We start from the raw sequence: 19,001 nt of genomic DNA, 5'->3' as shown, positions 1-19,001 counted from the left end.
ATCTTAACAGGGCAATTTCATTGTGGACCATAGTCCTCAAGCCTACATACGCCAACATATTTGTGTGTGCGTGTACATATATGCCTTTGTTTAAGAAACAATCATGTTTTCTAATAAGCATACATTCTTTTAAGCAGTCCACACAGTGACATTGGCATCTGGCAGGGAGGACACGGAAAGATGAGAGAGGGATTTTAAGTTCTTTTGTATGCTTCAGCCAACATGATTCTCCAAAATTGCAGAGACAGGATTTCTTGGTCAGCGCAGACAGCATACACATCTCCCAGCGAGGGACATGCAATTATTTGTGTGCTCTCTGGTTCCGCAAGTTTCTGAATGTTAGGAACCACATCTGAAGTCAAGTACCTTGATTAACATGATAGCTGATGATGATCTGTATTTTGCACTACCACATCACATATTTTTATTCTGAGTTTACCATATGAACTATTTGCTATAACCTAGGTGAATGCAAAAAGTTTTATTAAGCAACAGAAACATCATAAAGGGAATAATACTAACCATTGTTTCGTATGCTATGCATTCACTAGAATAATTAAAGTGTTTTTGGAGTTATATCTAAATTTTATTTCAGATTATTTTTCTTTTATAGACTTAAATGCTACAGCATATTTTATTCCAGATTAATAGAAATATTACCAAATATTTTATCTGAATGTTTATTAAAAACGAAGGGCTGAATAATATTCTGAGGAGTTTGCATCTGGGAACTCTGCCCATGCACTGACAGAATTTCTCTCTAAACTTCTATCTTCGTTTGTTTATAAGTCTGCTAGCACAAGGCACTGGATATCCTCAACTCCTGCTGCTGATCACAACAGAAGCTTAAGTGCTTCCTGAAGGCCCAGTTTGCTCTATTACATGCATGCGTTATTGTCCTTAGCACTTTCTTATTAGCACGAAGTATCTGCACTTTTTTTGCCTAATTCTGCCTTTGTGATACATATAAAAAAGTGGTTTTCCATAGCGCAGTGGTGGTTGCCACTCGGAGTCCCCATCAACCTAATGTTCCATACAGTTGTATAACCTAGTTATTTCCTGTACATGCATATTAAATTTCACTGGTTACAAAGAGCATATTAATGTTAACATTTTAATGATAAATACACTGTTTCATCATTTTACGTAGAAGTTGCCTTAACAACCTTTCAGTTTTGCTATGAGTAAGTACATATTGCTATCTCAGCATTTAAAGTAGTCCCTAGTTATCCTTGATATAACTAGGGAATAGTGCACAGCTGATGCAATCACACCAAGACAACCAGAAGTTATTAAATTCACCAAAATAAACAGAGAGAAAACACTTACTTTGCACATTCTTATGACTTAGGTGCAAATCCTGGAGTGTATTATAAACTGGTCTTTACAACCTATGAACAGATACTATAAGTCAGAGGGAAATAGGAACTCCCTAGGGATGCTGTCCAAAAAAAGAAAAGTAGCCCCTGTGGAGTCACTCCCCCTAAGTCATGCGGCCGCTGCTGCCGAAAATGCGTAATGAATCCTTCTGCAGTTGGAATTTCAGATGCCATAATCCCTTAGAGAATGTTGTCTAATTATTTTATTATGCATAATAAATGTAAAATATTTATTTTAGTTTACATAATTATATTAAAAATGTATGCTATTTATTCTCAGTCTTGTAAGACATCCTTCACAAGTCATATACTTTATAAAAAGGTGCATTTATGGAATTAATGCTGTTTTGCTGGCCTGGCTGTTTGTTTTATATAGCTTCTAAACCCTCTTATCTATGGCTGTGAAACATCACCAGTCCCCTGGATGTTGCCCTCTGTTCCCTTCTTCTCCTCACTGCCGTGGGTACCTCACTGCCGTGGGTACGTGCAAAATTAACCGCACGGTGGAATCCCAGAGTCATTTTGTTTAATTACGGCACAGGGATGGCACAAAGTACATTAACATTATACCTGTCCCACACTCTCATGGTCAAAGTTGTAGCAATACTGTTTCTGCATCACGGAACTATGCCAGTGCTCCTCCTCAGCCCTGAACTCCAACGAATTTGACTATACGAGAAAGGCAGGGCTCTGCCTTTTGCCCCCGCCACCACAAAACAATGTAATCCAGATCCGTTTCGTACTGAAACATCACCCTCATGCACACCATGAACATAAATTATTCCCTGCCTGAGAAGCTGTGATAGTTACATGGAAAGTCAGTACCAATGGGAGTTGAATTTAAAGCCTAACATACCACTGAAATGAGAGTCCTAATTCTTTATTTTAGACACATGCACCAAACCAGTTCAGTTTTTGAAAATGCTGTATATCTGCATCTTTCATTGACATCATCGGACTTATGGGAGTTTAGCGCTTCTGAAATCAGCTTAAATTCAGGTGCCTAAATATCTTGCAGGTTTACAAAGTCTGGCTACAGACTATACAACCGACAGATTTAGAAATCAGTTGAAGTTCACAGGCGTTGTTCAGTTTCAGGAGGTTATATGGCTCTTCACTACTTACTGGGCCCATTACCAAATGCAAACAGTATCGTTGTCAGTATAACTCTTGTGTAATCTGAAAAGTTTCGCCACATAACACATCTTTTTTTAAATGACTAAGAAATCTAAAATAAGCATTGCATATGTAATGGTGGTGTAGGGCCCTATGAGACCAATTCTGTATTATAAAATTAAGTTGAACATTAATTAGGAGTGAATGAATATTTTTGTATGACAAAGCAGACTGACTTAAGAATGGAGAAATACACTGTGCTATTTGAAGAAGTAAATGCAAAGGAAAATTGTGCATATTTTTATCTAACTAGGGCAAACCTAAGTTGAAAACACAAATGTGAAAAAAATATAACCAAAACATTTAACAAGTGAATTTTTATATTTATGAATATATATTTCTTCCTTCAAAAGGAATTAGATTTTAAAAACTAGACTGAAAATATAATTTCAAGTTATAATCATTACTAGAAGTCACATACTGCTATATAGAAAAGCAGATGTTCGTTTCTTTGTTATCAATATACGAAAGATTCAGACAAAAATAAATATCAAGTGGTCACAGCACAAAAAGTAGACATGGAAGGTAACATTTTTGCAAGAATATTTAAGTACAACCGTAAACATAGATTATAAAAGCAACTTGGTAAAACAAAATGAGAAAAATCTCCCATTTTCTTTTTGGGAATATTCATACTATCGAGAATATATAATTTGTGACCTAAAAATGCTAGGTTAGTTTATTATTCACTTCAGAAAACCACATCCATTCATGTCTTTTCCTAGTTAAGAAAAGAATTTTCCATGCTGTGGGTTATATAGGGAATAAATTCCCTTTTCTGTTCCATGCAGCCAAAATCAATCTTTTTCCCATAGTATCTTACAGCCTATTTCACTTCAGTTTTTGCTTCTAAGCAAAAAAACCCCTAAGAGTTCTAGGTCCAGTCACAGGTGATCCAGATTTTCATAACAGTTCCTAAATTCAGATTAGTTTCTTTTAATAGCCTGCCTTTCTGCACTTCTAGCCAGGGTTAGCTAGCCTTTCCCGCGTTAGACTGGCAAGAGTTTTTGTAGGATGATTGTTCACAATTTCCTCCCAAGGAATTGAAAAGCTTGAAACCAGGAATCTCCAAGAACGCTCTAAGCACTGATGAGCTGAACGGGTATAATTAAAATACCTTGTATTTAGACACTCTTTTAATTCAAGTGTCTCAAACTACTTTGTAGAATAGAGAGATCACTTCACCTAGCAGTGAAAGGAGGCTTTGTGGTAGCACTAACAATACTCTACTCCATATCCGTACACAGAACGAGGAATATTCACCTCACTGAAACTACAAGGGTCATGAAAGAGTCTGCAGTTGCCAAGCAACACTAAACAGCAACATCTGAAATAGTCTGGATAAACTTACAGTGCTGAGCTGAAAGCACCACAGTGAGAAGCCGACCACTAGACGTGGGGGTGAATTTTATCACTAAAATCTTTATGTTTTCTGTAGGTGCCCCTCGCAACAGTACATACCATCTGCTGAAGTGGCATAAAGAACATTATTTACAGAGTTGCTAATACCTTTCCATGAAAAGAGATGGTATTGGGTGAGTTGACAAGGAGGCAACATGTGATTTCCCTAAAATTATATTCTAAACAAAAAAAGAGAGAGAAAAAAAATGAGAGGTGGATGGAGAGCAAAAAATATACTTGCCAGCAAGGCTGGCTAATATCCCAGGACTGTGGAAACTGGCAGGCACAAGCAGGACTGCTGGGCTAATAAATACAGCAGCCCCTCTACTGGCTCCTCTGCAGCTACACAGAGTGCCTCAGTGCCTCTATGAACTTGCAGCAGCAGCAGCAGCGCAGCTCTGATTCCTGCATCCCTGCCAGATGTTTTTCAGCTGAGCTCAGAACAAATTTCCTGCAGAATCAAAGCTTCATCAGCTGGTATCTGTAGAGATCAGCCTCCAAAGATTAGGTCAAAATTGGCCTGCAAGGGATGGAAACTAACGTCCTATTACCATGAAACATTTATTTTTCAATAATATGGAGGCAGGGGATGCTCACAGATTTCTTCTTAACCCTGATAAAATAAGTTATGCTTGCTTCTTCTCTAAAAACCTCCAATGTAATAAAACACTAGTAAAAAACTCGTCATTTCTTGGAATTTCTATCCCATGCAGAAAACTGTCCATCCAAAGAAAAATGATCTCCTGTCTTTCACTAAACAGAAGTTACGTACTTTGTTATATCGAGTGAGGGAATTGCATCCACACAAACCCCAAACTGCAAACTGATTCACATCTACAACGCTCCCAGTTTCTAGGGTCTTCAAGCCAGGAGCTCAAACCCAGCGTAACCCACCTCTCGTTACCTAGTTCTGTTAATAAGACTATTCTTCCCAGTCAGGATGGTTCATTGAAGTGGATGACCCCAAGATTAAGCCTCCTCAAACGTGCAGCAGCTAAGATAGCACTCCTTTTACCTTCACTGCAGCACATCATGTCACACTATTGCTTATATACCCCTCAGACATATGATGTGATTTTTGGGGTTGTCCTATGCAGGGACAGGAGTTGCACTCAATGATCCTTGTGGGTCCCTTCCAACTCAGGACATACTATGATTCTATGATTTCACTCAACACAGACCTTTTAACGCAACCACTGACAAACACAAAACCACCCCTCTTTCTTAGATGACTTACTGAAGCTGACAGAAACACTTCCATTTAAAAAAAAAAAAAAAAAAAAAAAGGCAAAAACCAAATAAGCAAGGGGACTCTTAAAGTACCAGCACAGAAATGGAAAGCCACCCCATGAGGTTATCAAATTCAGTTCTCTGCAGTAATTTAATGGGTGCTCAATACAGAAGAGTTCACAGAACATTTGCTCCACATGCACAAACCAATGCAACAAAAATTTTTGTACAGAAACTGCATGATCACTGCGGAAGCTTTCTGTACTGGAGTTTTCTTTAAAGCGGCTCATAAATAGCATGAAACCAGGTATTATGAGAGCGGCTAGCCTTTGTTATTTAATCTTGTTTTAGGAAACTACATTAAAACTTATACTAAAAGAACATTACAGTTGTGTGCTCAGCATTAAAAGAAAATAAAAATGCTATAGTGGTATAATCAAATGTTTAACTTTCTCCTCTTGCGTGCATGCATCACAGCACATTCATCTAATTACACAATCATGCCATTTATCAAATATAATACTGATTTTTAAAAAACTTTTTGGATGTCAACTCTTGCAAATTGCTCATGAATAACTTCTATGGATTCTTTTACAGTACACATAGACTAGCCACCTCGCTGCAAGGTATTAAAAAGTATTGAAGATTGTAGAAGTATATTTAAGAAGAGTAAAGAATCATTTAAGAAGCAATATGAGATCATTTAATAAGTAGTCTATAACGAACAGAAGACACATGGGATGAGCACCACGAATAATCTTAACTGTCCATTCATGTGATCTTTGAGAACTTAATCTACTGTCCTAACAGGATGGGTTTTAATGGTGGAACATGCGAGATTTTCCATGCAACCACCCTACAGCCAGCTCTCATCCGAACAACTTGGCTGGCAAGGAGAAGGAAAACTGGAGCAGAAAAACAAGACTCTGCAGCACTGTAACTAGCTCCAGTTGCTTCCCATTCTAATAAGTGTCTGGTGAGTATTTAGGCTGCTAAGCCTTTTAGGGGACTTTTCCTTTCTTGGTGAAATGGTTGCAACTCAACCGAGAAAAATTTCAAAACTGCAACTGATTTGAAAAGGCAATGCAGATAAGCGGCCTCACCATGGAGAATTCTAACAGACACTAGAGCAGCTGTGAAACGCTCAACATTAGCACTGCAGTGTTACCACTAAAAGGTTTCCCATCATTTGTTTTTCTTTATAAAGTAATACCTAAATACTGAAGACTAAGTTTTTAAATTTAGCTCCCAATTTAATATGCAATTACTGCTGCCCTGATGGTGTTTTAATGGCAATATATTTTTATTGGTGACTTCAAATGAACCTCGTCTGATCACCTTAACCCTTCTCTCATCATGCTTTAGTTAATGACTCATTACCTGTAGTCACACCAGGGACATCTGTAAGGCTTTTCTCCAGTATGGACACGCTTATGTCGTGTCAGATGCGATTGTGTTGTGGAAGCGAAGTTACACTCATCACATTTGAATGGTTTCTCTCCTAGAAGGTGACAAGAGAAGATATGCATTATCAGTTGCATCAACAGAAAAGGAAGAGAAGTCTAAATTTCTGGCAAATCCCTTGCAATAGATTTTAGTCTATATATATATAACAACCACAAATACAAAATAAATCTCCAAATAACAGTGTATTAATTGCAAAATACTATTCTCACTATGACATAGACACATCAGTAGCCAGCTGACTTCCCATGTGGTGTCACACAGCAGCAAAAAGGAGGAGAAAGAACTGCGCTGAAACAGGGTAACCATATTACTGGGCCTTATTTCGTGAAAATATCACCAGGTGACAGGCATTCCTCTCACCCTACACCTTCTGTTGAAGTTGGGCCCATGCACAGCCCTGAAAGCAACTGTTGGAGACAAAAGGCTAGCAATCAGTCTGAAGCTTGTATTCAGTGCATGCTCAGAAAGGAACATCTCCAGGAGGAAAGTGTCTTTGGTTTTTGTCTCTGGTCCTTGATTTTTCATCTTATCCATTAAATAACAAACATAAACCAGGACTAAGAATATGAACCAGAACTCAGTGCTCCATTCCCCCTCTCTTGCCTGCTATCCTTCTGCTCTTGTGAATCTTTTCTGAACACTGGGCCAATTTCAGCAGAGGGACTTCAAATGTTAATTAAAAAAAAAAAAACAAACAAACAACCAGCAAACCTAGACTAGGACTAGGACAATAACATTTTCAGAAGACTAAAATTAAATCTCTGCTGAATGTGCAACCGCACTGAAAACTTCTAGAGAACTACTAATTGAAGAAAAATAAAAATCTCTAGCTTATAAATTATTATATGAAAAGAGTACTTTTCCTTCCAGAGGAGGGGTCCACCCTTCAGAAGACACTAAGACAAAAATTTCATGACATATACACATACTGTGATGCCTAGCTAAGACACCTGCATCCCGTTTTTCCAACTGGTTGCTCCAGAAATATTCTGTGGGGCTTACAGACACATGTAATCACCATTTAGGTAGGAAACAGGTTTCTTTTTGTATGCAGAAGACAACTCCTAACTTAAGTGATCTTGATTGCATAGTGCAAGCCTTCAGAAGTATTTATCCTAAAGACTACCTAAGGAATCAATGTTCCTAACTTAAGACGTCTGAATAAAACTGCTAGGGATGGACACTGACCTTGCAGACTGTTCAGAGGTCTAGAATAGGCAGTTTCAAAATTGAACCCTAAGCCTCTCAGCAGGTTCAATTTGCAGTTTTTCAGACTGACAGGAGACACACCACCAGCAGAAGACACGTCATTATCAAAAGGCCATTCCCAAGCAGCCATGCCTCCAAGCCAGATTTTTCAAGCCTGCTTAAAGCACGAGACACTCAAGACTTCCAAAGAGACTTTGCCAGAATTCTGAGAAGAGAGAGAAATCTGCATTTTTCATTCTTGGAGACTGCTAGTTTATTTTCCCCTCCCAAGGGAAAAAAGAAATGCAAGGTCCTCAGGCCTGAAATGCCTGTAAGGCTGTAAGGAACGACAACAGAGCAGCTTCTGAAAGCTCCATAAAGAGTTGGAATAATTGCTTTTAGCAGCTGCTGGAGAGAATACCAGCTACTATTTTTCATTTATTGTTTCATGGGACAAGGAAAGGTGAAGGGACAGGACACAGTGCGGAAGCCTCTATGCTGGACAAATTGAGACTGCTAGAAAGTGTGTCTTTCCTGTCCCAAATGGGGTTTTCTTGTCAGACACTGACTCTCTGCTCTGGAGAAGCTGATTCTCCCAGCAGCTTGAATGGTACTGGCTGCTGCTTCAATTAAACTCTCTGGGAGGCCACAGACTCCCTAGCAACGTAACCTGTTCTTGAACTGAAGATTTCCCGTGCCTGATTTATTTTATCTTCTAGTATTAAAGAAGATAGCAACATTTTCAAGCCTAAGTAGTAAAGCCACAGGTATTTTAGATAACATACAGACTTATTTTAACTGCTTTCATTTAAAATGCATTAGAACCTTGCCAACTTGCCCCCTTGTAAAAAAAAGCAGACCTGAACTGAAAGGAGATTTTTAGTTTGCCATTCAGGGAAGGATGGATCAGGTAAAGGTCTGCTGCTGTGCTGGGGCAGGGCCAGCAGGGCTGGCAGACAAGCAAGGGCCCGTGGAAGCCAGGAGGGCTTGCAAATTCCATCGTGACCAAAAGAAAAATGATAATCCTTGCCCACTGCTCCAGGAAGTTTCTCCTTAGGAAATCCTTGTGGCTAACTGCTCCTGTCAAGTGGACTATGTGTAAATCTCACCTGACAGAAAATACATCACAGCAGCACCACGCAACAAAAGCCAACTTAACTGGGAGGAAAAAAGGCTGCCTAGCATGGCCTGTCATTCTTAGCAGCTGCACATGGGAAAAAGTATTTATTTTTATGGAAAATTAACCAGGTTGATAAATACAGTTGAAAACATCTAAAAGACTAGGTGTTTCTTTGGGTTGGGGGGTGTTGAAGAGCATATTAGCTGTAGCAGCAGTACTTTTAATTATTTGTTTATTTATTTAAGTTTTCCACAGACCTACTCATTTAAGTATTTTTTTGTCTTCCTTATCTTTGGGACAGAATGTTCTTCATCAGCCTGTGTTCCAATTTTCCTTCCCCTCCTCCTATCCCCAGACATTTCAGGCAGGAAACTTAATTTTATTTTTATATGGGCTGCCATTAAATATTCCAGGAGGATTCTCCCTCACCCCCAGGCAAGGATCTAATTCATACAAAATTAAAATAACACAAATCAAAAAAGCAATATTGACAGTATTTTTTCAACAACACTATGTAATAACTATAAAATAGTGTATCCAAAAATGTGTGAATAAGGGCAAAGTCTACCTATTTAAAGATTAAGGTAAAAAACCCCCAACCAAGCCCCCCGTCCCCGCACCTTACCATCATAGAAGACTTGTCCGTGCCTTTACATCTCTAACTTTATCAATAACAAACCCCACGAAAAAGGAAGATAGGTGACCCCAAATGCCCCAATGATCAACAAGCTCTATAGGGGGAAAAAAGGAAGGATGCACGTTCCAAGATCAAGGACCCAATACCTTTGGGGGTTCTTATTCTGTTTTTAGCACAAGCACTTTCAAAAAGCTATGTTTCCTAACCACAGGATCATAAAAGAAGAAATGTTTTTGCTTTTTTGACAATCCTGCAAGCAACTTCTGAAGTGCATCAGTTGTTTAAGCCACTTGACATGGAAAATTTTAGCTCCAACAATCAAAGTTTGGGAAAGCAACTGATAAAAGGGTCAGATCATGGGGACCACCAGTCTGCTCAAAAGGACTTATTAAGCCTGCTGCTAACCAGTTACCCTTGTCAGCTCTACCCATTCTACTCTTCTTAAACCATCACAACTAAGGCTATCTTTTTCTCTTGCTTCTCCAAATTCTGCACTGACTTCTTTTAGCATGTGCCTTAGCTTCCCCCCGCCCCCCCAAATTACAGCTTTCTTTTTCTTTCCTTCTTCCCCTTTTCTCTGATTTTACCTCTTTTGAGTTGTCTGTCTTTGATGATGAGGTTTTTAGGACACAGAGCATACCTTACTGCAATCAAATTTCTCTGTGCAGTTATGTACTTAGCACGTACTTATGGAATCATATAATTGTTAAGGTTGGAAAAGACCCTTAAGATCATCGAGTCCAACCGTCAACCTAGCACTGCCAAGTCCACCACTAAACCATGTCCTCAAGCACCAAGTCTACCTGTCTTTTAAATACCTCCAGGGATGGAGACTCAACCACTTCCCTGGGCAGCCTGTTCCAATGCTTGACCACCCTTTCAGTGAAGAAGTTTTTTCTAATATCCAACCTAAACTTCCCCTGGCGCAGCTTGAGGTCGTTTCCTCTCGTCCTATCACTTGTTACTAGGGAGAAGAGGCCAACCCCCACCTTGCTACAACCTCCTTTCAGGTAGTTGTAGAGAGCAATAAGGTCTCCCCTCAGCCTCCTCTTCTCCAGACTAAACAACCCCAGTTCCCTCAGCTGCTCCTCATAAGACTTGTGCTCTAGACCCTTCACCAGCTTTGTTGCCCTTCTTTGGACACGCTCCAGCACCTCCATGTCCTTCTTGTAGTGAGGGGCCCAAAACTGAACACAGTACTCGAGGTGCGGCCTCACCAGTGCCGAGTACAGGGGCACTATCACCTCCCTGCTCCTGCTGGCCACACTGTTCTTGATACAAGCCAGGATGCCACATTGGCCTTCTTGGCCACCTGAGCACACTGCTGGCTCATGTTCAGCCGGCTGTCAACCAACACCCCCAGGTCCTTTTCTGCCAGGCAGCTCTCCAGCCACTCCTCCCCCAGCCTGTAGCGTTGCATGGGGTTGTTGTGACCCAAGTGCAGGACCCGGCACTCAGCCTTGTTGAATCTCATGCAGTTGGCCCCGGCCCATTGATCCAGCCTGTCCAGGTCCCTCTGTAGGGCCTTCCTACCCTCCAGCAGATCAACACTCCCACCCAACTTGGTGTCGTCTGCAACCTTCCTGAGGGTGCACTCGATCCCCTCATCCAGATCATCAATGAAGATGTTGAACAGGACCGGCCCCAACACTGAGCCCTGGGGAACACCACCCGTGACTGGCCGCCAACTGGATTTGACTCCATTCACCACCACTCTCTGGGCTCAATCGTCCAGCCAGTTTTTAACCCAGCGCAGAGTGCACTTATCCAAGCCGTGAGCAGCCAGCTTCTACTTTTTAAAGGAAAATGAAATAGCAGAATAACAAAAACTATAAATCTTGGTGATAGATGTTGATTTGTGGATGGAAAAGTGACATTTTTATTTATAATCATGACTGTCCAGACAATTTCTATCTATAGTTTATGTACAGCATTTATATGAATGTGCTACTGAGAATCCAGCTTTCACATAAATGAAGGAAAAAAAAAAATCAAATGGTATCTTCAATTTGCAAGTCTTGAGCAACTAATCAGAATCTTAGTAAAATGGAAGAAATCTTACCCCAGTTGTCTCAACAGGAAACTAGTCCTATTTGTCTTTTAGTCCTATTTGTCTTTCACATGATGTGTTGAGCAGCACAGAAAGAAGCCTATAAGTTTCATTTCACCTAAGGAATGAGTAGACCACAAAATGGAGCCATCTGCTTACATGTTACAGGATTTTTTCTTCTTATTTCCAACTATTTCTAGTGTTTGTTAAGGCTGTTCCCTGGAGAGGCACTTACAGGCTTGCTAATGAAGCCTGAAGTATATTAAAGTAAATTCTGTTTGCTTTTAGTCTGGTCAACTTTTTTGCATATAAGACATATAAAAATAAGTACATCCTTGATCCCTTGCTTTCTTATGAGAAACCCTGTAGATACCATAGGGTTGCTCTTCCATAGCAAAAAATTATTGACATTTGTATGCTCAGAAATGGGAGGAAAAATATTCCACTAGACAATTTCTCTTAGGTAGAGAGAAAGTTTTAAGATACCCAGGTTTTTGGTGTCATTTCTGGCCAAAGGTCTGCTATAATCAAGTTCCACACCCTGCTGCAAATGTTGGCATAAATGGAAAAGGAAAAACAACACAGATCCTCTTCAAATTTCACCTCTCCTCTTGCTGAAAAGAGCAGTAAGTCTTCTTACTGTGCTACATTTTCTGCAGTATCCAACGTTATAATTTTTTTAAGCTGTGGTGGGGAAGTTGAAGGGAAGAGGCTACATTATAAATTAAATTCAATGCCGAGTAATGTAACTACACATTAAAGTCAAAGAGCAGTTCACATGAGAAATAGAAACACAAAGTGAGTCACTCATCTGGATAAAAACACATATATTATTAAATTTTCTTTCTTTATTACATTGACCTATAAATGTCTTGAGAAGCGCAAGATTGAAATGAGTGAGCAGAAGCAATCATACAAACAGTGATCTGTATGATATAAGCTACCATCTGCAAAAATTCATGAAAATACTTGAACAAAGACACAGTCGTCTTAAGCAGTTCCATAGGTTCAGGGAGACTGTCATAGAACTGCTGTGCACAGTAAGCTTACTTACCCTCTAACACTCTACTACTGTAATGCACTTCTATGATCCCCAGGAAGATTCCATCACACCCAACACACAAGAAGCACATGCAGACTGCCATTGTGTAGAAGATGAGGTTGTTTTTTTTGCAATTTTCAGGAGTACTAACCAACATTAAAAAAGGAATTTCATGCAAGAGAACACAGACCGTGACTGATCAGCACTATTGGATTCAGCCAGCTACTACAGCACGAAATGGAAGTTTACTGGGAAACATGTAGAAGAAGGAAAAACTAGAGTGATACCAAAAGGCAGACAAACAAGGCAGGAGAGCAGAACAATAACAAGAACATAAAAGAAGACATTTTAAAATTAAGAATTAAGTGTTTTCATGTTTTCATTTCAAGCCAGACTTAATTACCCTTGCTTGTTTTTTCTCTCTCATGCAATTTCCTAGTTGATCATGATTACAGCAAAATATTTAAATTATATGATATTATATGTTTCTTGTGTGTGTGTGCGCATGCATGTTTTTGGTGGCTGATTTAGGGGTTACTCACTCTTTTTTATTACAATATTCAGATAATTGCTTAAATTCTCTGTGGAATTCAACTAATTCTAAATTAGCCGACACTAAAATTTGCAACATTATTTATCTTCCTATCTTCAGGCAGATGTTCTTACTGGGACAAAATATGAATAAAAAAAAATTGTTTCAGGATGACTCAAAAGATGAAAATTTTTCCTCCTGGTCATGTTGAGGCACGAGAACTACAGCATATACATTCTTGCAGAACCGCAAGCTGTCCCTTATTTACCACATAGCACCAGCTGATATTGCAAGTGGTCTATGTTTCTTAAGACAGTTTCTGCTCACAGCCTAGGCAGCCACAAGTGTCTGTTGTAAAGCATTTGACAGAGATGTAAGTATTCTTTACAGTTTGATAAAATTCTGGTCAAACTCTGGAGCACTCTTGAAGTCGCCATTGATTTAATTCACAAAATAGAAGATCGGGCCACTGATATTTACATAGCCAGTGAAAGACTTGCAGAATTTCATAGATTGATTCTTGCAGAATAGGACTGGAAGAAGATATATTCAGATCAAAAAATAATGCTAGAACATTCTACCAGGACAAAATCAGCCGAAGACCTAGATTATCCCGTGTTCCAAGTGTGCACTTCTCACAGGACCAGGTCAGTCATTAAGGACGTAACATATTTAACACAGAATAAAAACGCCAACTGATGAAACACCAGGGATCTCTTGATGGGTCAATTTTTTTTTTCTACTTCACAGTTCTACTTTACAGTTGAGAAAGCCTATATCAAGGAAACATGTATGGAGCTGCATCATGTTTGCAAATAAATTACAAAAAAATACAAACATTTTTTCAAGTCATAAAACTAATGGCTTTTTCTTTCAGTTTAAGATTCTCATACTTCTTTTCATTTAAAAACCAAAAACATGTCTTCCAGGGATAACATCCTATTTACCAAACTAGACCCTACAGTTTGCTCCACGAGTGACCGAGGGCCAGATTCTGCCAGCCTTATTCACACCAAGTTATACTTTATGCTCCCTGTAATATTTCCAAAGAAAACGCATCTTTCACAAGGTAAAAGTATTTCTGCAGGTACATAAAAATAACCTCATCTGAAAAGAGAGGAACAGAGCAAGAAACACCAGAATCAAGAGCATCAAAAGTCTAAGTGGCTGGTCCTCTCTTGTGTCAAGTATCTATCAGCAGCTGAACATTTCTCTGGGGTGTCAGGACACCTCAGGCCTTGAGGCTGGGACGAGAGGAGGCTTGTTAAGCCGGTTAAGACTCCTCAACTACATGTGAGGATTTGCTCATTTGCCCTTGAATCAAGGGTCTCTGACAGGTGATAGAAGTAAATCTTGAATTGGAAGATGTTCTGTGTCAGCCCCCTAGACAGCTTGTATTACAGTAGGGAATTATTTAAGCCATTTAGACTAGTTTTGATACCTATCCCTTTCAAACCTGATTGTAATTTGCTTTGGCATTCTGCTCTGGGAAAATTGTGCCAACTGGGGACACAGAAGAAAAAACACAGGTACAAAGAGGAGTGCATGCAGCTAAGGAGTGAGATAAAGTTGTGCACTGGATGAAAATACAAGGGTACCCACGTAAGTGCAACAAAGCAGGCAAAGGTGGATTGTGTCATTCTCCTTGAAACAAATAGAAGCTACAGATAATTTTTCTGCTAAAGAATCATCTCTGATTGTTTGTGCCACAGAGGCAGATAAATGCCAAAAAGATAGATCCCTCTGCCTCTGAGATACTGTCCTGTATAGTATAAAGTTAATAGCAAAGTAATAACGAGCCTCCAGTCCTGACATAAAATATAAAGTTATGCCTGCTAGATGCAAGCTTCATGATCTATAACCTGTGAATCCCTGTGATCACAGCACAAAAGTCTCTACCATACTGGCAAAAGAAGGGCAAAATGCCATCGAAAACCTGGACAGCTTTTCACCAGGAACATACCGTATTTTTAGCCTCATTTTGCACATAAACCAGGAAATATTTTTGCTATTGGCTTGTGGCCTAATGACACAAAAAAATATAACAGATGATAAGGGCTTACATTTCTGAGAAACCAGATCTGCACTCATATAATAGGTACATACAAGGAGGGTGAAGACAAGAATATGTATTTCTTCCATTTTTCCATCTGAAACGATTGTTTACTATTTGTGTGGCTGCACTGAGTATGAGTCCTAGATGTACGCATGATCCCAGTGTGCCACATGGCAGGCCAATAAAAAAACAAAAGGTAGTTCCCATCCTATTGATAACAATGATTTATTTCTGCTAAAGAAAAAAATAATTTCATTCTTAGCTCATATTTGGTAAACTTCAGCCAACATGTAAAAATTCTTCAAAGCTCCAGAAAAATGGAAACCGTTAGTTACAACTGAAGCATACAACTTCGATTCCAGTAGTTGCAATTGCTCCCGTTATCATTCAGAGAGTGTAATACTAAGAGAACTTATTACATTTACTAAATGCCTTTTCTTGGACACTTTGAAAATACAAACTTCCTGCAGTGAATGGGAACTGCCTGTGGCAGTACTCACACAAATATATGTTCTTTGTTATCAGAAGAAAAATTCTGGAAGTACTAGTTAGACTTGCAAGCAGAATTTGGCCCTGCATATTTTTTTAGAGCTTGTCCGTTTCAAGATATTGCCTGACCGGCACTGAAAACCCCACCTTTTTGAAAGTCTCAGACTCTCCTCCAAATATGGTTGCTTTAATAAACTGAAAACAGGGTGGAAAGAAAGGCTTCAGGCTCTCAAGAAAGAGAGTAGCTGCTCTCCAGGAAATTACGCACTTAGATGGTGTATGTCCTGAATCAAGATTAGTTTATTCAGGGACATAATAAAATCTCCCACTGAGATTCCTTTACGAAATCCATGGAAAATTCATGATGTAACAACTACAGCTTCTCATTTGTTAGCCATTTCTTTCCACTGTACATTAGACAATGGTCACTTAACTCACACAGAAATTCCTGATGATATTACATTATCCTCATGATAGTCAGTAAAACAAAAACTACAGTGGCTTAAGCAGCAACACTCCCGCGTCTGTTTGAACAAAATCTGTTCAAATAATCAAACACTTACAAGGAACTACTAAAAAGCACAATTAAGATAAAATGTATTAATAAATGTTTAATGCTTACACTTTTTCTGGTCTTCTGAAACTAAGAACCAATTTAATTTTATCTGATATTAAATTTTTATAACCAGGTGGTAGGAAAGCTTTACTAATTCTGGGAGAGAAATCCTGCTTTACATGCCAACCATGTGGTAACTCTTAAAGTTGCACCTATTAATTACAAACTATCTTAAAATTACAAAAGGGCAACTGAAACAACACTAACTTTCAACTATGTCTCAGTCCAAAATAATGGATTAATCTATATGTAGTCTCTAATTTTCACCCAGGGACATTCTAGCAGACTCTTGCAAAATCTTCACAGTAGGTAATCTATTTGGGCCTTGGGAAAAAAAAAATTAGTAGACTTAGCATTCATTTAAAGAAGAAAGCCAGTCTTTACAATTCTACTTCCTTCAGAAAAAACACCAAAAATACCCCCCACTCCCCCCCTAGCAATTATTCAAGCTCTCAGCTAACGGATTTGATGCAGACCTTGGGCATACCGATTTTACAAAAACGAGAAAAAGCAAAGTAAACAATGAGCTGATGTATTATTTGTGCTGTAACGTGCTATTTGACTTGCGTTACTCCCCAGTGTAGCGGGACTCCCTTGCTGGGGAAAATATAGCAAAGAGTAAAGACAGCTTTACTGACCTGTGTGCTGCCGCCGATGCTTGGTGAGGGCATGACGTGTCCCGCCGGCAAAGCCACAAAGGTCACAGAGGAACGACTTCTCGCCTGTTGCAACAATAAACAGATGAGGGACTGCGGAGGTCACAGATCATTAAAACATATCTATCAAGGCTTTCAGGGTTACTAATTCCTCCAATCAAATGTTTCCATGTAAATATGTCAAATGGGAATGAAATTACCACTGCGGTTTATTGACTGTGATAAAATCTGAAAAGCACCACTGAACATAATTACATACTTGTCAGACCCATAAAAATTAGCTTTATTATCAATGGAATGGTTTTGTACAACTTCATTTCTGTTAGATGTCTTCCAGATGGGGCTGCTTTATGCACTTGAACAGTTTTTATGCATATCCTGATTTTTTACAATTCCCATACATCTGGCCTTTCTGTGCTGAGTAAAGATTGCCTTGAAAAAAAGTTAATATACTGTATATATGATTCTGCTTAAATAAAATGTATTGAATTTACTAACAAATTAAGGGTACTGAGAAATTTTCAACAGACTAGATCACAGTCATTTTTAGTTACCTCCTATTTATTAGTAAGTATTAAATTATTTTCTTGAATATACAGAAGAGCCCAGGCAACAATAAAAGCCACATTATTCAGCACCACTGGCAATTCAGCACTGTTTATGCTTCTAAAGTTTTCATGACATAAAGAAAACAGGTCTGGGGACTGCTACTGAAATTGCAGCAGAACTCGTATTGTTCATCTTCAAATGATAATTCTTCATTCCAAACCTCTGGACCAATGTGAGTGATTTTGGCAAGCTCAATACTCATTAAAAGTGTGTAAATGCTGTCTTTTTAGTATTTTTGTTAATAGAAGCTAGGATTTTGCCCTGTTGTCTATAAATACAGTCTATCATTTCACAGCAATATTTTTACTCAGTATGTGCTAACATGCACAGCAATCTCAGCCCATGAAGGCCACATGGAAGGTCATTATGAATTAATAACGCTAACCTCAGATATAGACTCAATAACCTCAGATAAGACTGAAATTTTAAAAATATTTTTTTTTAAAGAAGAATCGCATTAGGCATTTGGAGCCAAATTGTCTCCTTTCGCAGTAACATAGCGGAGAGGGGGCTGGTGGGGCAATGATGCTGAATTCATTGAAACGAACAGTCTCCTTCAAATTCTTCCCCGTGGGGAAGGCAATTTAGTTTCTACAAAAGACGTCTGGGTTAAGAGGTCCGGTGTCAAATTACCAAGTCCTCCTATGAAGAAAGAGGGATGGAAACCTCCATGTTGTTTATTCCCACATAACCAGACAAGCCGATACACGGACTTTCTGGAAAAGCACAGTGCCTCCGCTAACTTCAGATGGCATTAATATAAGCAAGAGGCCATCTCGTGAGCGGGAGCTCCACAGAGACCAGCTGCCCTCTCCCACCACTGCCTCGACGGGGGCCCCGGGGGAACCCCAGCTCCCCACCCCAGTCCCCGCAGCGCGGGAGTCCCTGGGCCCTGTGCTACAAGGAGCAAAGCAATTCCTTCAAAGTTTCCAAGGCAGCCTGAACCCTGCCACTAAAATGGGATCATAAAAATGCTGATGAACCTCCACCAGGTAGCTAGGCGATTGGCACATATTAATCTCCATTTCAGAATAAAGCAAACGGTGTATTGTTATTTTCTGCACCCAAATCTGGTCATGAAAAGCAGACTGAAATTTTACAGGATTTGGTTTTTTTTTTTTTAAATTTGGCTCACTGATGAGAGTATCCCAAGACAGTATCTAAGGTGCGAAATAATTTCAGTACCTCCTTTTAGGAGTTGGTTCTTGCCATCCGTGATTATAACTGAATTAAAACCAAAACAAAACAGAAAAAGGAGAATGGAAACCCATCCTAACTATCACATGAAAAATGCATATGTACTAAATGATGTAACAAAGTCTGAATTTTACTGCAAAATGTTTGTCAGTAATA

The 19,001-nt window shown here is 39.2% G+C and overlaps 1 protein-coding gene across 1 annotated transcript in view; it reads right to left on the bottom strand.

Moving 5' to 3' along the window:
• Positions 1–19,001, bottom strand: part of ZNF407 (zinc finger protein 407) — a gene marked incomplete at its 5' end in the record, with an annotated part of 353,220 nt that overhangs the window by 125,887 nt on the left and 208,332 nt on the right. The window contains 2 exons of the mRNA XM_082329092.1: positions 6,567–6,687; positions 17,022–17,105. Of these exons, the coding sequence (XP_082185218.1) occupies positions 6,567–6,687; positions 17,022–17,105 (205 nt within the window). The remainder of the gene's footprint in view (positions 1–6,566; positions 6,688–17,021; positions 17,106–19,001) is intronic.

Source organism: Platalea leucorodia, assembly GCF_965183815.1.
Source record: "Platalea leucorodia genome assembly, chromosome: 1".
Lineage (NCBI taxonomy): Eukaryota > Metazoa > Chordata > Aves > Pelecaniformes > Threskiornithidae > Platalea > Platalea leucorodia.
Note: the sequence above shows the minus strand (reverse complement) of the source record. Positions and strands in the feature narration are given on the sequence as shown.